The sequence below is a fragment of the Ovis canadensis genome, chromosome 3 (assembly GCF_042477335.2).
Source record: "Ovis canadensis isolate MfBH-ARS-UI-01 breed Bighorn chromosome 3, ARS-UI_OviCan_v2, whole genome shotgun sequence".
NCBI classification, from domain to species: Eukaryota; Metazoa; Chordata; class Mammalia; order Artiodactyla; family Bovidae; genus Ovis; species Ovis canadensis.
In genome coordinates, this window is record NC_091247.1 from 96182458 (window position 1) to 96209731 (window position 27274).

A 27274-nucleotide genomic window follows, 5' to 3' on the forward strand; every position below is an offset into this window, starting at 1 on the left:
AAGTTTAAAGTGCTTTCAAACTTAACCACTAGACACTTTTACAAACTCAACACTTTAGCAACAGGTTTCAAGCCTATAGAAATATAACCATCAAAAAAGAAAGTTCAAATTTTGATTACTAGTTTACCCATACCTCTATATAAAATGAGAGTTAAGCCATATTATTTAGCCACATTCATTTTCATTAACTCCACTCAAAAAAGGTCAAAACAATTTTAGCAATGCTATATTAAATAGACCTAAAATTAGGCATCTGTAATTTGAACCTCTAAAAATAACTAGTATTTCTCCTATAATGAAAAATGGCTGTTTAGGGTGTGGGGGAGTATCTTACACATATGCTGAGTACTCCTTTCAAGGTCAGAAAATTAATGAGTCTAGTCTTTCCTCTTCCCTTTTCTCAATCTCATAATCAGCAATGTATAAAAGAGGTCAAGAGCTTGTCCAGTGTGGTAAGGAGACAACTTATTTTTTCTCTGGGATGGGTTTTAGCCACTGCATCCCAAGGCAGTTTGTTTCTTGGGGGTGGGGCCCTGGTATTATAATATATTTGGTTCACTTAGGAACTTCCCTTTCTTCTAAGAGTTAAGAAAACATTTTCACTCCTAAATGATAAGCCAATGTAACCTTCCACAGACCCTGCAAAATTCTCAAGTTTCACAGTTAAATAGAAACAAATGTGTTGAGACATACTTTCATCAGTCCTTTCTTTCTTTCAATATATTTTATTCTGATGAAGTTACAAAAGTAGATACAAAACACTTTTTTTAAAAAGTACAGTTAACCGACTTAGAAAAATAGATAAAGCCCCTAAAGGTTTAAAAATACAAAATAAATTTTCATGTAAAGAACATTTAAAAATACTTTAGATAACCAAGACTAACTTAAGCAAGTTATTTTCAATGTAGACCAAACACAGAATGTTGTCCTATAATAAATCTATAGCACACTGGTAATCCATTTGGATTTACAGAATACTTGTTTGAAACAGAATCTGATGAGAGAAAACCCAAGTGAATTTCAACACAGTTACTTCAGTAAAATTACTGCTACCACAGATAATATCATCCCCCAAAGCCCATTACAATCTGAAATGTCAAAATCTAACGCAAAAGCACAGGAAGACTGAGGAGCTACTATTTTCCCTCTTTGCCAGAAGTGTGCACTAGTTAAAACCAAATCCTGAACCAGTCACTGAACTGGTATTAAGAGGAAATAATGTCCCTGTTGAAGCTGCTTAGTTTGGTGTCCCAGCTAATATTTTCAGGCCAGAATTCTACAGAAAGCAGAGACAGACTCCTATAATCAGGCAAAGGTGACACCAGCAGCATGACTAAAGCTGCTTAGAAACAAATTTCTAGGACTTACACTCTTTGGGACTGGTTTGTTCATGCATATGAGGTAATGATGTAATGTTCAGAAGCTTCTCCACTTCTAATGTGACCTCACTGCTCAGAGAGAGGGCCAAACAGCATAATCATAAAATCTCAAAAATATCTGAAAAATTAACATCACCACCAGGACTGCTCCTCTTGCCTCTGCTCTACTAGAAAACCTTTCCTTTTGCTGTTATCAATGTCATGATGAATACAGATGTGCATTTCTCAAGTAGGCAGCTACATGAGCTAAGGATCTACAGGTCTTAAGATGACAGGGAATGCTTTGTTAACCGGCAGCCTACTAAAAACCACTTTTTTCACAGTTTGCCAAAGAATAAAGGAGCCATTCAGTTGTCAATACAAGAACTGTAGAACAAGGAAGTTTTACCATTTAAACAAAAATCTGCACATCATTGTCCGAAAGTTTTTTTTTTAAGGCCTGGAAATTAAAGCACCAGAGGATTAACCATGTAATTCAGCAAGTACTATCCAACCCATGATTTTAGTCAGGTATGAAGAGCAGTGATGAGACACTGAGAGAGGGCTTCTGATTAGGAGGAGCCAGGGGAGTGAGTGTTACTCAGAGAGATAAATCAAGATTGAGAGGAGTCAAAGACTTGACTCCTTCCACCTTTAATCAAAGGCTGGCCTTCCAGCCAAGCCAAGAAGGTGCTATCTTCTCCATGTTCTCTGCCCTTTGCTCCATCTCTGTTTACTTACTGGCCTTGGATACAAATAAATAATGTTAACACTGATGTTTGGTTGCACTGTTGGAATGATTTTTTTTTTTTTTGGTATTGCTTTTAGTTTTTTTTTAAAAAAGGGACATTTTGAATTACCTGAATTCTTAATTACCAACAAATTTTTAAATTTATGTTCCATTGTTAAGCTGTCTCTACTACTGTTACTTTAGTTACTTAGTTTTAGGGCTCTAAGTCATGCAGAGAGGGATGATTTCTACCACTGAAAATAAATGAAGGAAAGTAAGAACACTTTTATTTGATGATACTTGAAATATTAGAAATGATAAAAATACAATCTTACTTGAGAAATATTTCATTCCTAGCAGACTTAATTAAAGCCAATAATGTTAAAAGTCAAGAGGCAGTAACATCCTAACATTCTAAAAATCTTCTTGTTTGGAAATGATCAACATAAACATACAGAATGCCTGATGATTCTTTCGGATAATCTTAAAATGAGGATTATGGAATGTTTCTTGGAGGACTTTTTTTAATAAGAGATTTTCCCACTATTTCCCAAAACAATGATGTATGGTTTCAGCCTAAATCAGATAAAATGTTTTGTTTCCTTTAAAATTCTATATATATTTAAGAATTTATTGAAATTGAGTTATTACAAAAATGGAGTTTCTAAGTCATTTTTTCTTTACAATCTAGTAGAATAATAAAAATAAATAACAAAAAAAACCTTCAAAATTTAACCTTAACCAAAGGTATCAAGGAACATGGTGAGTACTTTGCAAAAATCATAGCTCTGAAACAAATGTTGATGAACTTCAAGTGTTGCCAGTCTGGCAAGTCTTTAGTAATATGTGTGCCTCAATACACTTCAGTCTCGATCTGAAAAATCTAACGAAACTTAGATCTTTTCTTCACTAAGGAGATTCTTTTTACCCCAACAGAATAATTTCAAGTTTTGATACAAAAACAATTAAAACAAATTAAATGCCAATCCATCCTTTGACTATTAACAGAATGAAGTTTTTTTTACTTATCCCATTTTTGTGTCCTTTAAACATATACCCCCCTACCCCCGACACACACACACACACACACACACACGAAAGAACATGTAGCACACCAAACTTTGAGCTGGGTTATAAAATGTGCATACCTTTAAGGTTTTTAATTATGGTTTTCCTTATGTTTTAACCTTATTGGGATAAAGTTCATGCATTTCTACACTACTCTTAACTAAGTTTCAAGACACAATAAAAATACATAGAAGTAGTTTCTATTTATGGAAAACTCAAAACAAAATAATCAAGTACTCGAGTACTTTCTTCTCTTCTCCTATCCAAATTTCAAGGCCTCCAAAACCAAAAACATGAATGAAAATAATGGTTTTTGAGACCAAAATTTGTTATAATTTTTTTGGAAGTCTCCCTTTTCTCAGCCAAAACCTACATATTAAAATTAATCTGAATGAAGCTTTTCAAAATAAAAATCTGCAAGAAAATTAATTCTTAGATGCCTTAAAAAAATTCTTTGATACACACTAAAAATCTAGATAGGCTGCAAATAAAATCCCAAATAAAGATTAAAAAATAAAGTCATTTTAGAAATAACTCTGGTTGCTCCCATACCATGTCTTACTACGATTTAAACTGTAATCATGGATTTTGAAAAAAAAATACATGTATATAACCTATAAAAAAAAGAGCATACAAACTTCAAACTAAAAGGTTATCCAAAGTAACACAAATGTTTTTAATCTAAAGAAAATTTCAAAATGCCTCTTCTATTTGTAAAATAAAAGCAGAATAAAACTGATCTGATTGCATTATTAGGAAATTTGTTCTGAAGCTTGTTAACAAATTGGTAGAAATATTTTATATCCATCATGCTGTTACTTGAATCAGACTTCAGTCATCTTCTTCAGTAAATGAATAAGTAAACTAATAAACTACAAGTTAGTCCTCATATACTACAACCAAAAATGACTCTGTGGTAGTAACAGCAGTGATCATACAGTGCCTCGAATTCAGCCATGTCCTGAATTTCTCTCTGAAGGTATTAGGCCAACCTACCTTTGGGACAATTTTATCAGTAGACAGAGACAATTGGTGTCTTTTTATCCTGCCTTAAAGTCTGTATCACTAGTCTATAACAGAAAGCAATGAGATAGCTCTAGCAGTAGATGAAGCAAGAAGGTACTGTTCCAGAAGAAAAATTTATCTGTCTTTTGATCCAAGCTTCTCAATTAATTCCTGAAGAGGTGCCAACTCACGCCTATCAATCAGATTAAACTCCTAAAAAAAGAAGACAAATAAAATTAGAAAGTAGATCTAAAATTAAAACTCTGTCACTCAGAGAAAGGATTCCCAACTCTAGCTTTCTGAAATCCAAAAGAATGATGAAGTAATCTCTATGAATATTTTAAAAGAGGATCATTTTTACTCCCTATTTTAAAATACAAGGGACTTGACAGTGGCCTCCATACCTACATCTACATACTATCAGGCAAAAATCTCTAAGAAAGACAAAAAAGAAACCACAGTACATTCTCCTATGTGTGGTACACAGAATTGGATATATAGTATCTACTCTAAAAGCTACTGATTTTCCCATCAAAATAGCTATAGAGAGATATTTCTAAAGTTAGGCTAAGGAGTCCCTATTCTTTGATCATTTTTTTCAAACAATGTGAATTATTTTTACTTTAAAAAGTTCTAATTTCAACTAAGGGCCCACAAGGAAATAGGCCACACCTCTGAAGGAGGTAGTTCCTTGTGACGTTTCTAGCTGCCAATTTTGTAAGATTCGGCCTGAAGTAGACTTCTGGAAACTTAACTCAAGATAGTAGTAGCTAATGAGTTTTTCCAAAAGTTTCTCCTCCAGGCATAGACATCTCATGAAATGACACAACCCTAGATGTTTTCCCCATGGCATCCCTTTATTCAGCGGTGGCAACGGGACATGAGGGTGTTATAAGCTTCCCTGGGTGTTTGGTGCTTCATGCCATATTCCAATCAGAGGGCAGGTCTCTCCAGAGGCAAAAGGCCCCAAATGGGGGTGAGGCCTTCTATTCTGTTATGTACATCAAAGAAATAAACAAGAAAAAGGGAATAAAACAGAAGAACTCTGCATGCTTACCTCTATATCTATAAATAAGACATTATAAATACTCTTTATTAATTACCGATTCAAATACGTCCATGTCAAAGGACACACCAAATTCAACTTACCTGAACGAAGAAAATAAAGTGCTTAAAGGAGGTGTTGAGGTGGGCTTCCTCCTGCAGCTGCATTACAGAATCAAAGTGCTGGTGATAAATATGGGCATAAACCCTGAACAGACGCTTTAGAATGGTCTTTGCCACAGACATAAAGTTTTTAGGAAATGGGACACCTGTAATATATATATGTCTCAATCAGTCTTTATCAGTAAGAGGAAAATAAATAGCAGAAAAATTTAGACAATGCCATGAACATCTCCAATACACAAATTCACAAATACAAGCTTCTATCCATATACATATTTCAAAAATGCAAGGGAAAAAACCACCCAAACCTAAGTATGTGAGGTATCTTTATACCACACTTTTGCTGACTGCCTTAGAATAGCAGTCACAAGTGACAAGTTATGGAAGATGACACTAAATCAAAGTTGAATTTTACTTGTTTAACACTGGAGAATTTCCCCCTAAAATTAACAGCAACAAGTTTGTTTCTTGTTTTTTTGGCCCTGTCATGCAGCCTGTGGGGAATCTTAGCTCCCCAGTCAGGGATCGAACTCGAAGCCCCTGCATTGGAAGCGTGTTTTAACCACTGGACTGCCAGGGAACTCCCAGGAAGTTCTATTTACAGTTTAGACTATAAATAGAAAACTTTTACTTTTGGGAATTTATAACTCTAAAAAGATTTTACACACACACGCGCACACACACACACACACACACACACACACACACTCTCTCTCTCTCTCTCTACCAGGACTGGAAACTTTCCCAAGCAAAAGAAAAAGGCACAACTTGAGTCATTATTATCTACTGTCTACAAATAAAAATTATTTTATCTTCTGAAGTACTCTGAAAATCTAGTCTTCCTTCTTAGACTAGGCGTCCCCAACTTTATATTTAATTTTTAAGGTGTTATCTCCATTTTCCTGTAGTGTAAGAAGAGGAATAATACTTTCAATAAAAGGGAAGAATGGCACCTCCCTATTTTTCAAAGAAAATAAATATCTCCTCATAAAAGAACTGGGAGACATCGTAGTCATCTCTCTCCAAGCAGTGCAGGTGGGGATCTGACTGGCTGCATTTCTGAGAATTTTGGTTGACAAGATCAATGTTTCTTAGGAAACAGGCACAGAAGACAATACAACAGGCACGGAGTACAGTTGACAAACACACAAGAAGGTAACTGCTTCCCAAATAACCTAGAATAGTTGGCCTAATAACACTATACTACTCTTGAACATGTCCCTTCTCTAATTTTTCAGAAAACAAAAGTTAAAACACTTTCTCCTTCCCTGCATTCTGTATTCTTGACTTCTCCACCAGTCCTTAACAGTTTGAAATTTAGTGTATTTTGCTCTTGTAAGCTGATGTATGCGTATGTGTTCCTCCACCCCTCATCCCCAGTCTTTGTAACAGCTTGCCTTTTCTCACATTATTCTGAGAGTTATGGACATGTTTTTCTGGATTTGGTCTTATATTCATGTATTGAAGAGATGGATATTTAAGTCAAATCCTTTTTCTCTCAGAATTAGCAAATGGGCACCTTGCTATTAAAAAGAATATTAATAAGCTAGATATATTAGCTTAAAAATGAGTGACAATCAAGTTTTGTCTAAAACAATACATAATGGCGTAAGTTAAGATCTGTATAATAGTCTAATGAAGGGGGAAATAATTCCAGAACATTAGGATAAAATATTGAAGAATTGGGAAGCTGAAAAAAGAGAATAATGACAAAAGTATTCTTTACCTCCATAAGAGGGCTGCTAAGCTGCTAAGTCGCTTCAGTCGTGTCCAACTCTGTGTGACCCCATAGACGGCAGCCCACCAGGCTCCCCCGTCCCTGGGATTCTCCAGGCAAGAACACTGGAGTGGGTTGCCATTTCCTTCTCCAATGCATGAAAGTAAAAAGTGAAAGTGAAGTCAGTCAGTCATGTCCGACCCTCAGAGACCCCATGGACTGCAGCCTACCAGGCTCCTCCGTCCATGGGATTTTCCAGGCAAGAGTACTGGAGTGGGGTGCCACTGCCTTCTCCGTACTGGAGTGGGGTGCCATTGCCTTCTCAATAAATACAAGTGATTTATTTTAATCTAAGCACTTTCCAAGCTGAATTTAACATTCAAGCACAGCCAATACACAATAAAGGATCTATGAGAAAGGAAACAAAAGGCTTTATAGAACAGAAAAACTGACCAACAGCAAACAGACCAAATCTAACAACATGACATACAGTTTTCTCCTAAGAGCCTCCGATTAGATTTCAAAAGGGAATCTGCTATGTTCTGAATGTGTGTGTGCAGGCACGTGCACGCACTTTGTTGCTCAGGTGTGTCCAACTCTTTGTAGCTCCCTGGACTGCAGCCCACCTGGCTCCTCTGTCCATGGGGAGTTTCCAGACAAGAATACTGGAGTGGATTGCCATGCCCTAATCCAGAGGATCTTCCTGACCCAGGGATCAAACCCAGGTCTCCCACACTGCAGGCTTTGTGCCTCCTTCAAAATCATATTGAAATTCTAACACCCTAGACAATGGTATTAAGAGGTGGGGCCTTTGGGGGTGATTAAGGCCATAAGGCCTCTGCCCCTTTGGCTAGAATTAGTGCCCTTATAAGAAGAAACAGAGATGGTTTCCCGCTCTGCCATGTGAGGATACAACAAAAAGACCGTTTTCTTGCTATCTGTAAACCAGGAATAGGACCTATGACAGAACCTGACCATGCTGGCTTCTGATCTTGGACTTCCAGACTTCAGAAGTTACGAAACACATCTCTATTGCTTATGAGACCTCCAGTCTCTGGTACTTTTTGTTATAGCAACCCAAACAGATATGACAGAATCTAACAATATGTTGTTCATTAGATACCTTATACTGAAAATGACAGGGACCAATCACATCTATGAATATCAATGCCAAAATCTTAATAGAAATATCCAGAAAAAAAAAAAAAACTCTTGCAGCAGAACATTGAAAAAAAGAGAAAACCATATGATCAACAACAGAAAATAGAAAAGCATCTGATAAAACCCTACAATCAATTTGATTTTTAAATTAAAGATATTAAAATTTTAAAAATAAAAAACTAAAAAAAAAATTAAAAATAAAATAAAATAAAACAACCTTCTATAACCATGCAAAAAAAAATAAAAAATAAAAATTCACAAACCTCTAACCAAAAGTAAGATTCCTGCTTAATGCTAAAAGACTAGAAGCACTCACATGAAAGTAAAGAAAAGGATATTTGCCTTCATCACCTTTACTCAGCACTGCTCTGAAAGTACTAGTTACTGCAATTAGTTAAGAGTACACAAGCAGTATATTTATCAGAAAAGAATAGATGATATTAGTATTATCTTAGTCTGATGTGACTATAAACTTTAAAAACTCAAGAAAATCAATCCAAAAGAAATAGTCAGAAACTGATGGTCAATTATACAATTCATAGATACATCAACAGCCTTCCTATATACTAAACAAGAACCAGTTAGAAACCAGGTTATCAATAAAAACATTAAGGGCCTATGAATAAACTTAAGAAACATGAAGGACTAAAGTAAAATACAAAATTTCTCCAAGAGGGAATAAGAAATAATTAAAAGACTGTTCTTGGATAGAAAGACTCAGTATTGTCTAGAGAACAAGAATCCCTACGTTAATTTAGAAACTGAATGAAATCTTAATAAAAAATCTCACAGGTCTTCTTTTTACCTTGACAAAATGTTTATAAATTCTTTGGAAGAACAAACTTTCCAGAATAGCCGTGAGTATTCTGAAAAAGAAGAGCAAGGAAGAGAGACTAGCCCTACAAGATGTTCAAAGATACATGGCTGTGGTAGTTCAAACAGTGTGGAATTTCTATAAGAATAAAGACATTTAAAGACTCCAAAACATATGTCAATTTGCTGTACACACACAAGTCAGGGGAGAAAAGACACATGTATCTGATAAATGGTACTGGACAAACTGACTCGCATTTATAATTGGGAAAAAATTCCTGACAGAACAAAAATTTAAAAACAAAACCACAAAAGTACTAAATAAAAGCATCGACAAATATTTTTATGATCTTTAAGTAGGAAAGTCCCTTCTGATCACTGTATTGAAATCCAATCATCATAAAGGCAAAGATTAATATGTCAAGATAACATACATAGCCAAAAAACCCTCATAAACAAAACAAGTCAATAAGACAACCTAAAGAAAAATACAACATGCACAACAAAGATCTAATATATCCTTAACATAAAGAAACAGAAAAAGGATATAAACAGAAAACAATGATCAATAAACCAAAATATGCTCAATCTTTTCAATATTTTGTAAAATGAAGATTATACTAGAAATTTATTTACCCATTTTAGAAAAGAAAAACTGAGAGGCAACTAGTACTGATGAAGAAACACAGGCAGACACAAACATGGCTGGAAGGAGTATACATCTACCACCTTTTTGCAGAGAAATCTGGCAATCTTTATTAGATTTTGTTATACTAATAGAGCATTAAAAAGAACATAACACATTTATCGTTTAAAAACAATATTAGTTCTACAACATTAACTCACCAATTTTAGAAGGAAAAAGAGTTTCATCATCAAGTTGATCCTGAACCCAAGTCATCAAATAGTCAATGTATTTTGGTGCAGAACATTTGATTGGCTTTTTAATATTAGTACCATCTGCCCAATGATATTCATATCTGGAGAGAAAAAAGTTTTAATAATAAAGTTTTAAAAAACATGTTGCAACTTATAATCATAGTAGGTTCACAGTTTGTCTACGTTGTTAAGTGTGTTCACACACACATACACACACATATTAATTTTAGTAAATTAACCAAAGTTCTACTGAAGATTACTTGGGAGCTCCCTGCAGAAAGACAGCTGACCCTTAAACAACATGGGTTTGAACCACACAGGTCCACTTATACACAGATACTTTTCAATAGTAAATTCTACGATCCACAGTTGGTTGAATCCATAGATGCAGAGGGACCATGGATATGGAGGGCCAACTCAACTTACACAATATTCTGAAATATGATGGTAATAAATGGAAAAGAAAAAAGTATGTCAGCTGGTTGTGCCGGAATTTGTTTTACAACATAGCCCTGAGAAAGGCCAAGGAACTGAGTTCCTGTCAGTTAGACAGAGGGTGCTGAGGAGTGGGTAAGGTGCTGATGGATCCTCCATATTCTGAGCTTGTTGGCCATTAAGTAATTATCAATAGAGCCTGTTTCTTTGAGAGGGTTCTAAAGAATAAATCTTATGCATGCATCTTTTTCTACCTCACCTTTGCTAAGCTAGAATGACTAATAATAAAACCTCACTTTACGAATCATTTAAACCGAAAATAGGAAATTTGAGGACTAAAGCAACACTTTACAAAATAAAACACATCTTTCTTAAAATAATGTAACTCAAATTCACTGGGGACCTTTTTCACCTTTACATAAAAACGACAGCAAATTCAGAAAGGACTATTTTTTCCCAAGAGGTAAATATCTTAATACCATCTATTATCACATAAAAGCAATCAATTGTTATAGGAAAAAAGACTGGAAGGATACTAAAACGTTAATTCTATAACATCTTAATCTTGTGGGTGATAAAGGGTTCTACCTCTTTGTCAATATTTCTAGAAATTTATTACAGTCAAAAAATTTTAATCTAGCATCTTTAAGCCAGGTAACTAAAGCAGCACAATTTGGAAGTAATTAATACCAAATAAACACAAGGAGAAAAATCAAATATTAAAGGGTCAACTAAAAATTCTATGAAATTAATTTAAAAAACAGAAACAAAACCATAAATTTAACAAAATTGAAAAAATAACTTTTGCAAAAGCAAGATAAACCTAAATTTCTTTACTTTCGATCCTACTGGACATTTATACTTACTACAATGCAATTATAAACAATCAAAACACTGGGAAACACATACCAAAGTATTCAATAACTAAAAGGCTAAAGGTAAGCTTTTGTTTTCACAAGCGAACAGGCAAGAAAAACAATGTCTTTACTATTTAATTTATATCAATTGATGATTAGCTTTATTTAGTAATTCAAACACCTATATAATAGCCAGTATAAGTACCTTGGACCTGCAGACATGACTGGACAGCTTGCTTCAGTGCAGAATTCTGTGATAGTTCCATATAACATGTTGATCTGATTGAAAAAATCCACAGCTGGAAAATTAATAGCAGAATTGTGTTAGAATGTTTATGTAAACACAATAAAACATCACATCTCTCAACTGGAGGATTCAGTCAAGAATCTTCAGGAGATTCAACAATCCAGGGGCACTATAAATTCTCTTTTTTTAATTGTCACACCTAGAGTAAACTTAAAAAAAATTATTTATTTATGTGGCTGTGCCAGGTCTTAGCTGCAGCATGTGGAATCTTTAGTTGCGGTATGTGGGATCTAGTTCCCTGACCAGGGATCAAACCTGAGCCCCCTGCACTGGCAGCTCAGACTCTTAGCCACTGAAATCACCAGGGAACTCCCTTAAGTAAACTTTTAATATACACTTATTTTTAATATACTAAGCTTTTAAACAGCCTGTAAGCAGGAAAATATTAGAGATATTAATAACAATGGCAACTGAGCTTTCAGTTCAAGAAGGCAGAGTAGAAGAACGTGCACTTAGATCTCCTCTTACAAGAGCACCAAAGTTGCAACTAGCTATGGAACAACCATAGACAGGGGGATGCTGGGACCTCCCAAAAGATACCCCATGTCCAAAGACAAAGAAGAAGCTGCAGCAAGATGGTAGGAGAGGCGCAATCATGATAAAATCAAATGCCACAGCCACTGGGTGGGTGACCTACAAAAGTTCTCCCACTGTTGTAAAGATTCTGAACCTCACATCAGGCTTCCCAACCTGGGGATCTGACAAAGGGGCTGGGAATCCCCAGGGAATCTGACTAAAGGCCATCAGGATTTGATTACAAGACTTCCACAGGACTGGGAGAAACAAAAACTCCAGACTTGGAGGGCACAAACAAAACCTTGTGTGCACCAGACTTAGAGGAAAGGAGCTGTGACCCCACAGGAGACTGAACCAAAACTACCTGCTGGTGTTGGAGGGTCTCTTGAGGAGGCATAGGTCAACAGGGGCTCACTACAGTGTCGGTGGCACTGGCAGGTCCCCCTTGGCGTAAACCCTCTAGGAATCCCCCAGTAAAGCCTACCATAGAGTCTATAAAACCCAGGGCTGGGTTGCCTCAAGCCAAAAAGCTTCCAAGAAGGGAGCACAGTTGAGTTCAGTTCAGTTCAGTTGCTCAGTTGTGTCCGACTCTTTGTGACCCCCATGAATCGCAGCACGCCAAGCCTCCCTGTCCATCACCAACTCTCGGAGTTCACCCAAACTCATGTCCATCGAGTCAGTGATGCCATCCAGCCATTTCATCCTCTGTCGTCCCCTTCTCCTCCTGCCCCCAATCCCTCCCAGCATCAGAGTCTTTTCCAATGAGTTAACTCTTCCCATGAGATGGCCAAAATATTGGAGTTTCAGCTTTAGCATCAATCCTTCCAAAGAACACCCACGGTTGATCTCCTTCAGAATGGACTGGTTGGATCTCCTTGCAGTCCAAGGGACTCTCAAGAGTCTTCTCCAACACCACTGTTCAAAACCATCAATTCTTCGGCACTCAGCTTTCTTCACAGTCCAACTTTCACATCTACACATGACCACTGGAAAAACCATAGCCTTGACTAGACGGACCTTTGTTGGCAAAGTAACGTCTCTGTTTTTGAATATGCTGTCTGGGTTGGTCATAACTTTTCTTCCAAGGAGTAAGCATCTTTTAATTTCATGGCTGCAATCACCATCTGCAGAGATTTTGGAGCCCCCAAAAATAAAGTCTGACACTGTTTCACTGTTTCCCCATCTATTTCCCATGAAGTGATGGGACCGGATGCCATGATCTTCGTTTTCTGAATGTTGAGCTTTAAGCCAACTTTTTCACTCTCCTCTTTCACTTTCACCAAGAGGCTTTTTAGTTCCTCTTCACTTTCTGCCATAAGGGTGGTGTCATCTGCCAGCAATCTTGATTCCAGCTTGTGCTTCTTCCAGCCCAGTGTTTCTCATGATGTACTCTGCATGTAAGTTAAATAAGCAGGGTGACAATATACAGCCTTGACGTACTCCTTTCCTATTTGGAACCAGTCTGCTGTTCCATGTCCAGTTCTAACTGTTGCTTCCTGACCTGCATATAGGTTTCTGAAGAGGCAGGTCAGGTGGTCTGGTATTCCCATCTCTTTCAGAATTTTCCACACTTTATTGTGAGCCACACAGTCAAAGGCTTTGGCATAGTCAATAAAGCAGAAACATGTTTTTCTGGAACTCTCTTGCTTTTTCCATGATCCAGTCGATGTTGGCAATTTGATCTCTGGTTCCTCTGTCTTTTCTAAAACCAGCTTGAACATTAGGAAGTTCACGGTTCACGTATTGCTGAAGCCTGGCTTGGAGAATTTTGAGCATTCTTTGGCATTGGACTTCCCTAGTGGCTCAGATGGTAAAGCGTCTGTCTACAATGTGGGAGACCTGGATTCGATCCCTGGGTCGGGAAGATTCCCTGGAGAAGGAAATGGCAACCCACTCCAGTATTCTTGCCTAGAAAATTCCATGGATGGAGGAGCCTGGTGCAGGCTACCGTCCATGGGGTGGCAAAGAGTCAGACACGACTGATCAACTTCACTTTCTTTGGCATTAGAATGAAAACTGACCTTTTCCAGTCCTGTGGCCACTGCTGAGTTTTCCAAATTTGCTGGCATATTGAGTGCAGCACTTTCACAGCATCATCTTTCAGGATTTGAAAGAGCTCAACTGGAATTCCATCACCTCCACTAGCTTTGTTCGTAGTGATGCTTTCTAAGGCCCACTTGACTTCACATTCCAGGATGTCTGGCTCTAGGTGAGTGATCACACCATTGTGATTATCTTGGTCATGAAGATCTTTTTTGTGCAGTTCTTCTGTGTATTCTTGCCACCTTTTCTTAATATCTTCTGCTTCTGTTAAGTCCATACCATTTCTGTCCTTTATTGAGCCCATCTTTGCATGAAATGTTCCCTTGGTATCTCTAATTTTCTTGAAGAGACCCCTAGTCTTTCCCATTCTGTTGTTTTCCTCTATTTCTTTGCATTGATCCCTGAGGAAGGCTTTCTTATCTCTCCTTGCTATTGTTTGGAACTCTGCATTCAGATGCTTATATCTTTCCTTTTCTGCTTTGCTTTTTGCTTCTCTTCTTTTCACAGTTATTTGTAAGGTCTCCCCAGGCAACCCTTCCCATCCGCAGATAACTGGACTAAAGCTTTACTGAGCAAGGCCCTGCCCACCAGACCAAGTCCCACTTTTTCCCCGCCACCAGTCCCTTCCATCAGGAAGCTTACACAAGACTCTTAAGCCTCTTCCATCACAGGGCAGAGAGAAGATGTAAGAAGAATCACAGTCCCCCAGCAACTAAAACAAAAACCATATTACAGGAAGTTAATTAGCATGAAAAAGCAGAAATTTATGTCCTAGATGAAGGGACAAGTTAAAACCCCAGAAAAACAACTAAATCAAGACAGGATACCTTCCAGAAAAAGAATTCAGAGTGATAGTGAAGATGATTCGGGATCTCAGAAAAAGAATGGAGACAAAGATTGAGAAGATGCAAGAAGTGTTTACCAAAGACCTAGAAGATTTACAGAACAAACAGATGAATAATACATTAGAAGGAATCAATAGCAGAATAACTGAGGCAGAAGAACGGACAAATGATCTGGAGGACAGAATGGTGGAAATCACTGCTGCAGAACAGAATATAGAAAGAAGAAGGAAAGAAATGAAGACAGCCTAAGAGACCTCTGCTGCTGCTGCTAAGTTGCTTCAGTCATGTCCGACTCTGCGACCCCAGAGACAGCAGCCCACCAGGCTTCCCCATTTAAATGCACCAATATTCGGATTATAGGGGTCCCAGGAGGAGAAGAGAGAGAAAAAAACTGAGAAAATATTTGAAGAGACAGTAGCTGAAAACTTCCCTAACATGGGAAAGGAAGTAGTCAACCAAGTCCAGGAAAACAGAGAGTCTTAGGCAGGATAAACCCAAAGAAGAACACACCAAGACACAGTAATCAAACTGACAAAAACTAAAGACAGAGATAAAACATTAAAAGCAAGAAGGGAAAAACAACAAATAACATACAAGGGAACTACTATCAGACTATCAAGTTGATTTCTCAACAGATACTCTATGTGCAAGAGGGGAATGGCAAGATATATTTTAAAGTGATGAAAAAGAAGAACCTACAACCAAGAATACTCCACCCAGCAAGACTCTCCTTCAGATTTCATGGAGAAATCAAAAGCTTTCCAGATAAGCAAAAGTTAAGAGAATTCAGCACCACCAAACCAGCTTTACAACAAATGCTAAAGGAAGATTTCTAGGCAGGAAACAAGCGAAGGAAAAGGCCAACCTACAGAAAATAAACTCAAAACAAGTAAGAAAATGGTAACAGGATCATACACAATCAATAATTATCTTAAATGTAAATGGATTCAATGCACCAACAAAACGACAGACTGGCTGGGTGGATGAAAACGTGTGCATGTATGCACTTCCATTCACCACATCACTCTGCTTGACCCCTCAAATTGTGTGTAATTATGTTCTCAGGTTAATCATGTCCCCATCATGGCTTACAATTGTAATTATCGTTTTTGTCTGGCTATTGAGTGTGAAAACTGATAAACACCTCCCACTATCATGATTATGTAACTATCTCTTATTTAATACCACTGTATCATGATTGGTCAAAAGAAAAATAACAGAATTTTGTATTACCAAAATTACCATTTAATAGAAAAACCTATAATCACTTCTTAAAATCCAGACGCATTATCAGAATTTGGAATTTTTTGAAAAATACAAATACATAGGTATAGATTTTTTTTGCGCCAGAGTTCCAGATATGTTTCTAATGCGCAACCATGTTTAAAAACAACTGGACCATACGAGGAAATTTTACTTTTATCTAGTTTGTTTCACTTTTTCTATTTCTTATTCAGTGCTCCCATTTAGTTAATGTTTTCCAATTTCTCCATCTGTTCTTTTTTTTTTTAATTTTTCTTTCTTAAGCCTTTATCAAACATAGTAGAAAACTCTTATATTCATATATATAATGTGCATAACATATAAATTTTAGAAAACTTCTGAATTTTTGCCTAACTAAAAAATTTAGTCTGTTTGACTTGGTTTAGTTTGATTCTACTTGTTTGATTCAGCATGAATAGAATGCTAGATTTCTAATTAAAAAAAAAGAAGATATGCAACAAAGGTTTACTGTATAGCACAGGGATTATTGACTGTGTTGCAAAGTACAGTCAATATCTTGAAATAATCTATAATGGAAAACAATTTCAAAATTAATATGTATACATATATAACTGAATCACAAAAAACATTCTACTTTTTGAAATTTAGTAACATTTATCTTTTTACCAGTTTTTCTAAATGTCCTATGAACATCTAGTAACAATGTATGAGATACAAAATTTTAAATACATTTGTCTAGAATATAAAATTGTTATTGTTCAGTCGCTAAGTCATGTCTGACTCTTTGTGACTCCATGAACTGCAGCACACCAGGCTTCTCTGTCCATCACTAACTCCTTGAGTTTGCTCAAACTCATCTCCATTGAGTCAATGATACCATCCAACCACTTCATCCTCTGTTGCCCCGTTCTGCTCTCCATTTTTCCCAGCAACAGGGTCTTTTCCAATGAGTCAGCTCTTGGCATCAGGTAGCTAAAGTATCAGACCTTCAGCTTCAGCATTCATCCTTTCAACAAATATTCAGGGTAGACTTCCTTTAGGATTGACCTACTTGATCTCTGATGTAAGAGACTCACAAGAGTCTTCTCAAGCACCACAGTTCAAAAGCATCAATTGTTTGGCGATCAGCCTTCTTTATGGTCCATCTCTCACATCAATACATGACTCCTGGAAAAACCAACCATAGCTTTGACTAGATGGACCTTTGTCAGCAAAGTGATGTCTCTGCTTTTTAAAACACTGTCTAGTACTGACATAGCTATTCTTCCAAGGAGCAAACATCTTTTAATTTCATGGCTGCAGTCACTATCTGCAGTGATTCTGGAGTCAAAGAAAATGAAATCTGACACTGTTCCCACATTTCCCCCATCTATTTGCCATGAAGTGATAGGATTGGATGCCATGATCTTAAAGTTATTTGAATGTTGAGTTTTAAGCCAGCTTTTTCACTCTCCTCTTTCACCTTCATCAAGAGGTTCTTCAGTTCCTCTTCACTTTCTACCATTAACGTGGTTATCATCTGCATATCTGAGGTAGTTGATATTTCTCCCAGCAATCTTGATTCCAGTCCAATGTTCCATGTCTAATTCTTACTGTTGTTTCTTATTCTGCATACACGTTTTGCAGGAGGCAAGTAAGGTAGTCTGGTATTCCCATCTCTTTAAGAATATTTCAGTTTGTTGTGTCCCACACAGTCAAAGGCTTTAGCACAGTCAATGAAGCAGAAGTAGATGTTTGTTTGGAATTCCCTTGCTTTTTCTATGATTCAGGGTATGTTGACAATTTGATCTCTTGTTCCTCTGCCTTTTCTAAACCCAGCTTGTACCTATGGAATTTCTCAGTTCATGTACTGCTGAAGCCTAGCTTGAAGGATTTTGCTGGCATGTGAAACCAGTGCAATTGTATGGTAATCTGAACATTCTTTGGCATTGCTTTTCTTTGGGATTGGAATGAAAACTGACTTTTTCCAGTCCTGTGGCCATGGCTGAGTTTTCCAAATTTGCTGGCATATTGAGCGCAGCACTTTAACAGCATCATCTTCTAGGATTTGAAATAGCTCAGCTGAAATTCCAACACCTCCACTAGCTTTGTTCATAATAATGCTTCCTAAGACCCACTTGACTTCACACTCCAAGATGAACGGGTCTAGGTGAGTGACCACATCATCGTGGTTAACTGGGTCATTAAGAGTTTTATACAGTTCTTCTGTGTATTCTTGCCACCTTTTCTGCTTCTGTTAAGTCCTTGCCATTTTTGTCCTTTACTGTGCCTATCTTTGTATGAAATGTTCAAATTAATATAAATAAAATCTACTGTATTTAAATTATTAATGACATTATTCAAGATGCTCCTATTCTTATTTTTTTTGCACTTGATATTCTCAGAGAAATGTTAATATGTCTCACTATGATTATATATTTTTTCTTTTCCCTTATGTATCTTCTGATTTTTGTTTTATGTATCTTTGCTGTTAGGTGTCTAATGATTAATGATGTCTATCTTCTTTGTGAATTGTACCTTTTATCATTAAAAACACTCATCTTTGTTTCATTTAAAAATAAATAAATTTAAAAACAAAAATTCTAACGTAAAGGTAATTATTACATTAGAATATACAATTTGATGATATTCAAGCAAATGAAAAGCCATACCTTCTTATCAGTCTTGACCAGACAATACCATTTGTGTTAGGAAAGAGAAGAAAAGTATTGTGAATATACTGTGAGGGAGGTGTTTCAGCTATATCAGGCATTTAAAAAATCTAATTTATTATAAAAAATTGAGACCCAGTACATATTGAGGACATAAAAAATACATGAGATAAAGTCCCTTGTCCTAGAGTCTCTAGCTAACAAAACGGACAAAATCAAGAGAGGGATAATACAACATATAAGAGAGCATCCAAAGGCCAACAAAAAGTGCTAGAAGAATTCAGAGAAAAAGTAACATCTTGGGAAGCTGAGACAGTCAAGGAGTACTTTCTTAAAGAGCTTCAGCTTTTTTTTCTTTTCAGCTTTTTTTTCTTTTCTTTAAGAAAACAGAAGAGGAAGGGGTAAGAAACTCAGGCTTAACTGACTGAAACATACTGCTTTGCACAGAAAAAACCACATAAGCCTTGGAAAGATTTGTTAAAATGTCTCAGTTCCCTGTCTAAAAGACTACCTAAATGCAACTAGGGCTTTTCCAAGTTTCTTAAAAAACAAATGCATAAAAAAGCACCACGTCAAAAGGAGTTTTATACAAAACCCCCTCACTTATAAACTTTCCTCTTAAATTAGTCATGTTTTCTAGGAAAGTAATACATTGAGTACTCTTTCAAAACAAAGAATGCACCTAGATGGAGTGCTGGTTATATTGGTCTGTTCTCAAAATATGGTCCAGAGATTCCCTGTTTCATAGGGGAAACGGTGAGGTCAGAAATATTTTAATTGCTCTGAATTCTCACTCTCTTAGGAGGCACGGTGGAGCTGTCCAGAGGCTCCATGGTGTGACACCACAACAGATTGAATACAGAACCAAGTATGAGAATCCAGCCATCAGATATTAAATAAGATTTGCAACCAATGCCATACTTCTCACTAACATTTATTTTGGAAAATAACTATGTTTATAAAAATACATTTGTTAATGGGTATTGTAATGGGTTTATTATTGCTATTTTTAGATGAATTTTAAAATAAATATTTTTAATTGCTCAGTTTTAATTTCTAACACAAGATCATTAAACACAACTCATATAATTAAAAACTCTTTGGGTTCTCAATAATTTTTAAGAGAATAAAAGGATCCTGGAACCAAAAGGTTGAGACTAGCTGATTAGAGCAGTAAGTCTCAAAGAAAAGTCTAAGGCTGAAGAAGGCCAACAGATTCCTTTAGAATGAAAGATGATACACAGACTGCCAATAGGCAAATGAAGAGATGTTCAACACTGGGGCTTCCCTGCTGGTACAGTGGTTATGAATCTGCCTTGCAATGCAGGGGACACTGGTTCTATCCCTGATCTGGGAAGACCCCACATGCCTTAACTATAAGCCCATGTGCCACAACTACTGAAGCTGTGAGCCACCGAGCCAGTGCTATGCAGTAAGAGAAGCCACTGCAGCAAGAAGCCAGAGCACTGCAACTACAAAGCAGCCCCCATTCTCCACACACAGCGGAGCAAGCCCACACACAGCAATAGAGACCCAGGGCAGCCCAAAACAAAGAAACAGACGCAGATGAAGATGAGAAACAACCACAAACAAGGTGCTCAACATCACTGATTATTAAAGAAACACAAATCAAAACTACAATGAGGTGCCACCTCACACCAGTCAGGATGGCCATCATTAAAACGTCAACAAATAACAAATGCTGGAAGGGATGTGGAGAAAAGAGAACATTCCTACAATGCTGGTGGGCATGTAAGTTGGTACAGCCACAGTGAAAAACATTATGGATGTTCCTCAGAAAACTAAAAATAGAATTAACATATTATCTAGCAATTCCACTCCTGGGCATATGTCCAGACAAAGCTGTAATTCAAAAAGATACACACACCCCTATGTTCACAGTAGCATACTTCACAATAGCCAAGACAAGGAAAAAACTTAAAAGTCCAAATGAATGCATAAAGAAGATGCGGCACATAGACACAATGGGCTATTACTCAGCCATAAAACAGAACAAATGTGGCACGTCCCTGCTGTCCAGCGGTCAAGACCAGGTGCTCCCAATGCAGGGGGCATGGGTGCAATCCCTGGTTGGGGAACTAAGATCCTGCATGCTGGCTCCGCCCCCTCCCCGAAAAAAAAGAATGAAATAATCCCATTTGCAGCAACATGGATGGACCTAGAGATTATCGCACTAAATGAAGTAACTCAGAGGAAGACATAATACTATATGATATCACAAATATCATAGAGAACAGACTGGTGGTTGCCAAGGGAGGGGGGAGGGGATGGAGGAAGGATCAGTTAGGAAGCTGGGATTAGCATCTGTAAGCTTCTTATATACAGAACAGATAAACAACAGGTCCTACTAATAGTAGGGAGAATCAATATCCTATGACAATACTGAAAAATATAAAAAACATACACATAACTGAATATATGTATATATAACAATCCCTGTGCTGTAAAGCAATAATTAACACAACATGGTAAATCAACTATACTTCAATTAAAAAATCTAAAAAAGAATAAGATAATAATTTGAATAACATTATAAAAAAGGGGTCCTTTCCGAATAGATAATACTTAACACGGTTCACATAACAAAAGAGAGATAAAAATATACAGAGAAAAAAATCTAGGGACTTCCCTGGTGGTCCAGGGATTAAGAATTCACCTTTCAATGCAGGGGATGCAGGTTCAATCCCTGGTCCCTCATGCCACTGGGCAACTACTGAGCCCACGAGTTCTAGAGCCCATGCGCCAAAACTAGAGAGAAGTGGTAAGGAAACATCCTGCATGCCACAACTAAGATCCAACACACCCAAATAAATAAATAAATTTTAAAAAAGATCAAATCCCAACCATTCCAACTTCCCCCCTACACACAGGTAACTACTAATTTTCTCTGTCTCTTGCCCCGTAAGTTTCCTTATCCCATCTAACACAAAAGAAAACACATTATATAGTTTTGCACCTTGTTTTTTTTCTCTTAGTAACATGAATAATATTTTTTAATGAGTTGAATAAAATAAAATTTTTCTTAATGTGGCTACTGGAAATTTTTAAATTACATTTATAACTTACAATATATTCCTACTAGGCCACACTGACCAAGGCAATGATTATCAACCCAGAAGCATCTACACTGTTGGAAGTATGTACCACCACTTGAGAAGTAGTCTTAAACAAAATCAAACCTGAATTTGACCAAAGCTCCCAATCTGTACTAACATGGTAGCCACTAGACACACAGGGCAATTTACATTAAAATGAAGTTAAATTTAAAATTCACTTTCAGTCCCGGTAGCCACATTTCAAGTGCTAAATGGCCATAGTGAAGATACACATTTTTATTATCACAGAAATATGTCTGGGATTTCATTCAAAATAATCAGGGTAGTATACAGAAACAGCATAAGGCCATGTATTGATAATTGCTGAAGCTGGATAACAGACACCTGGGAATTCATTCTACTAGTTTCTCTACATTTATATGTCTGAAAATTTCCATTAAAAAGTTTTAAAGATCCCTGGAACAACAAAAATTCCTAGTAGACTTAAACTCTACCATCCAGGACTGATCTCATCTCAAAAATGATGGACTCCAAAATGATGCTCCAGTCTCAGCACATCCTCCCATGTCATGCCCTTACCTTCCTGAATTCAGAGTGACTTTCAGCTCATGGATCACTCTGCTTTCTCCCAGTCTCTCAATTTCCTTCTGACTACTCCAAAGTCACAATAATCAAGTGACTGACCAAAGCAACTATACTTGACTTTTCTGTATACACAGGCAAATGAAAGGTGCTGGGAGTGGGGGCACAACTGTGAAGATGGATCCCTACAAAGTCATGTCCATCACAGGTAGGATCTTTGTATTTTATCAATTTTTCATTTGCCCTTACTCAGCAATTCAGACCATTCTCAGAGATTACCCCAAAGCACACTTCATTTCTCCTCAGGTCTCTCTACTCAACCACACAACTACACTCTGAAGAGAAAACACTTTGGACATATTTGCACTTACCTGTTTCTTCACAGATAATGTTTTATTATGATACTTAAACACTCAAAGGGGCTTCCTTGGTGGCTCAGATGGTAAAGAATCTGCCTGCAATGCGGGAGACCTGGGTTCAAGCCCTGGTTTGGAAAGATCCCCTGGAGAAGGGAATGGTTACCCATGCCAGTATTCTGGCCTGGAGAATTCCATGGACTGTATAGTCCATAGGGTCGCAAAGAGTAGGACATGACTAAGTGACTTTCACTCACATGCATAAAAGAAAATTCATTAACAAAAAGATTTTAGCAAAATCTTATCAACTAGTAATGTTGAAAATTATTTAAAAACTTACTGTTAACAGCAATCCATTCATTGAGGTCCTCTCCCTCTGGCAACATAACAGCTTGTCTCAAATTCCCACTTCCTAGAGTTGCTTCTGCATGTTTTAAGAGTTCATACTGATGAGATCCTTCAGGGATATTCTTCTTTGGTTTGAATGTTTTAGAAGAGCGGCTACTACTGTTAGGTTAAAAGTAAGAGTATATCCATTTTTAGGACCGGACACAGAATGAACATTTTAGGCATATAAATTGTTTTGAAATTAAAGAACATTTCCTGAAAAGTGTGACAATGTGGTGGTGGGGGACATACAATAAAGTAAAGACTTAAAATTTTTAAAAAGTTTCCCCTACACAGAAACAGGAATAGCAGCACAATTTCGCATAAAGGGCAATTTTATTAAGCTGCACAAAGCAGTCTGGTATAACAGAAAGGGCAACCTAACCAAAAGAAGAAAAAACCTGGATTCTAGTTCTTGATCTGCCACTAACTCTGGAATGACTTGAGAAACCTAACCTCCTTTTGGCCTGTTTTCATCTACAGAAAGCAGTGCTGCGAGAGTGGTAGTTCTAAGGCTCTGAAAGCTTAAAAATCCAGTTTTCTGTATCAAAATACTGTGGTGCCATCAAAGCAAACTACAGAAGAATCACTAACATTTGGAATTTATGGCAGGGAAAATAAACAACAGGTTTTGGAGGGGAAAAGCAAGCTTTCATTCCTCTCTCACACCATTCATAAGGTCTTCCTAATATGACACAAAGCTCAGAAAAAAATGGACAGATTTCTAACTACAACAATTAAAACTTCCATAATTCAGGAAAAAAAAGGACTTGTAACATATTACAAAGTATGAACTACATAATAAAGGGCTTTTATAATTGGTTACGAAAAGGCTTTAGAAAAATGGGCTAAAGAGATGATTATATAATTCAGAAAGAAAAACAGTGACAAATGAACAGATGTGAAATGCTCCTCAATCCGTCCCTTCTGCTTCTAGGCATCTGTCCTTGATAAGGATGTGTTTTCCAAGATTGTTTTTAATAGTGAAAAACCTGGAAACAATCCTAAAGCTTACTAGTGGAGAAATGGGCATGACACATCTGTATCACGGATACCACACGGCAATTAAGAGGAACAAGACAGAGCTACATGAATTCACACAGATTTCAATACATGGTCACACATATTACAGTATGAAAGGTGCAGCAGAAGTCTATTTTGTAAATGCATAGAAAATGCCACCCATCAAACTGATACTCGTGATTACTTCCAGGAAGGGAAGGAAACAAGACTGAGGACTTTCACTTTACCTGAGTAATCTGAATTTTAAATAAGACTGATTGTTAAGTAAAAAGGAGTTATGAAAACAATAAAAATCTAACATGGGAAGCTTGTGTTTAACATAATAAAGAGCTAAATTTAATAGGGAAGTATTACATTAGAGGGAATGGCCCTTTACAATAAAAACAAGCTGAATGACAGGAAGCTAAATATGGAAAACTAGCAAGAAAAGATGTCTCAAGGTTCTGTATGATCTTCATGTAAATGAAGACGTCTGTGCTTCAAATGGCACCATCAAGACAGTGAAAAGAATCTACAAAATCGGAGAAAATTTTGTAAAACTCATGTGATTAAGGGACATACCCAGGATAAAGAATTTTTACAACTTAAAACCAAAGACAAGCCAATTTAAAAAATGGTCGAAGTGTTTGAATAGATATTACTTGAAAGAATATACACAAATTGCCAAAAAGCACACAAAAAGGTGCTCAACATCATTAATCACTAAGGAAAAACAAATTAAAATCACAATGAGATACCATTTCACATCCACTTAGGATGTGCTATAATCAAAAATTCAATTAACAAGTGCTAGAGAGGCTGTGGGGAAATTTTCAAAAGAATTAACACATAAATCCAAAACAAAAATCTATACACAAGTTTTACAGCATCATTATTCATAATAGCCAAAAAGCGCAAACTCAATTGTCTATCAACAAAATAAAGTTTAAAAGAAATAAACAGAGCCATATTTAGATCCAAAAAACAAATAAGAACTGTGCATCCACAAACCACCAACTAAACATTAACATAAGAAAAAAAGACTGGTTATGGGGTGGGGGGTTGTTCTGGTAATAAGGAAACTTTCAATTAAAATATAGGTCACATAGATTTTTTGACATGGTAATCACACTTTGAAGGCTATTCGCTTAAAAAATAATCCAAAGGGGAAAAGCGATTGTTAGTCAAAGCTTTGTAATCGTATTTTACAATAGCAAAATACTAAAAAAGAATCCAAATTTCTCACAATAAGAAACGGGGTGAACTCTGGTTATGATACACTTAGATATCAAGTATGTGGGTGATGCCCATAACTAAAAATGGATTCGCTCATACAATAGATATTTAAGCAATACACTAGGTAGAGAGGGCCACTCGAGGAAAAAAAGGTGTTACAGCAATGTTTCCCAAACGTTAATGTGCTTAAGAATCATCAGAGAATTTACAAACTTTTCCCACTTGAAGGCTCATTTGGGTCCAACAGCTATCTCTAAAACAGGATTCTACTGAGTTGAAAAGATGTTAGTTAATTACACAAATTCACAAAGTGGGCTGAATCAGAACTGTTTGTAAAGGCCGCAGCTTAACTTTAGAGACACTCCCACATTTTCCAGGGGCGGCATTTTTCCGCGGGGGAAATTTAATCCTGACGATAATAAAGCTGGCGTACGGTGGAATAAAAAGCTTAGTCAGCATGCATCGTTTCTAAAAGGCTGGGGACTTGAGAGAAATTGGGAGCCCCGGATCGTTTCTCTGCCCTCAGGTGCACTCGAGCGGAAAAGTTTCGAGGCGCTACCGGCCTCGGGGCCTTTCTACACCCCAACCTTCTCGCTCCGCTTCCTTTGCCTCGACCTTCATCTCCGTCGGCTTCTGCCCACATTCTAGACTCCCCCAAGACTCCGAGCGCTAGGAGAGCAAGCACCTGGCACCCCTACCCCGGCCCGGGGGGCTGCCCTCGCCTCAGGCGCCCCATCGCCCCTTCCGGCCCTCACTCAGCCCCGGAGCCCCGGCCACACTCACAAGAGGAAGCTCATCTTCTGTCCTCGGAGGGGAGGGGCCGCTGGCCCCCGCCGCGGTCAGGACTCGGAGTCCGCGCGGAACCGGGAAGGAGCAGAAGGTCCGAAGCCGGCGGACAGCCGAAGCCGGCGCCGCCACAGCTCCAAGCCCGGGTGGAACCGAGGCAGAGCCGGTGCAAGCGGGTGTGAGCAACTGAGCCCGCCTAGTACTCCTCCCCCACCTTCCAGACCCAAAATGCGGAACCAGCAAAATCTCGCGATCTAAGGTTTCGTTCCCCCATCTAGGCGCCGCCCCCCACCTCTAGAGCGTATCTACAAACCCCCTTTTGCACCGCCCGCTCCTTCACCTCAGCCAATCAGGGGCCTCTAAGGTCGGGTTTCCGCTCCGGAAGTCGTGGTGGGTTCACGGTCCTTGGCCTGGAAGAATGGCTGACCTTGCGCTTGGTTCTGATTGTCGCTGTTGTGTGCCTCCTGTCTCCCTAGGTGGCAAGAGGCCTTTGTGAGCGCAGAAACCTTAATTTTTTTTTTTCCATTGTGGTGTGAAGTTTGTGGACTCTTAGTTCTTTGACCAGGGATGGAACCTGGGCTCAAGGCGTAGAAAGCCCTGAGTCTTCATTCCCTAAAAAAAGTGTTTTAAATTTTAATTTGATTTTTAAGTTGAGATTTAAAATTCACTCTTTATCTATTTTTGAGTAATTTTATTTATTTTATCATTTCTTGGCTGTGTTGCAGCTTCGTTGCTGAGCACCAGTTTTCTCTAGTTGTGACAAGCAGGGCCTCCTCTCTAGTTGTGATGAACAGGCTTCTCTCTGTGGTGGCTTTTCTTGTTGTGGAGGGAGCATAGCCTCTGGGGCATACCAGCTCCAGTAGTTGCAGCACCTGGGCCCAGTAGTTGTGGTTCGTGGGCTCTAGAACACAGCGGAATAGTTGTGGCACACAGGCTTGGTTGCTTCTCAGCATATGGGAATCTTCCTGGGTCAGGGTCAGAGATGGAACCTGTGTCTCCTGCATTGACAGGTGGAGTCTTTACCGCTGAGCCACCAGGGAAGCCCCAAATTCACGCTTCTAAAAAGTACACT

At 37.7% G+C, this 27274-nt stretch overlaps 1 protein-coding gene across 1 annotated transcript; it reads right to left on the minus strand.

Moving 5' to 3' along the window:
• Window positions 1–693: 693 nt before the first annotated feature.
• MOB1A (MOB kinase activator 1A) lies at window positions 694–26545 on the minus strand. Its single transcript, XM_069580512.1, has 6 exons — window positions 26200–26545; window positions 23132–23298; window positions 11396–11489; window positions 9866–9999; window positions 5311–5474; window positions 694–4374 (listed from the first exon to the last, which is right to left on the minus strand). The coding sequence occupies exons 1-6, from the start codon at window positions 26211–26213 to the stop codon at window positions 4297–4299; spliced, it is 651 nt and encodes a 216-aa protein (XP_069436613.1). The 5' UTR covers window positions 26214–26545; the 3' UTR covers window positions 694–4296.
• Between the last annotated feature and the right edge of the window lie 729 nt (window positions 26546–27274).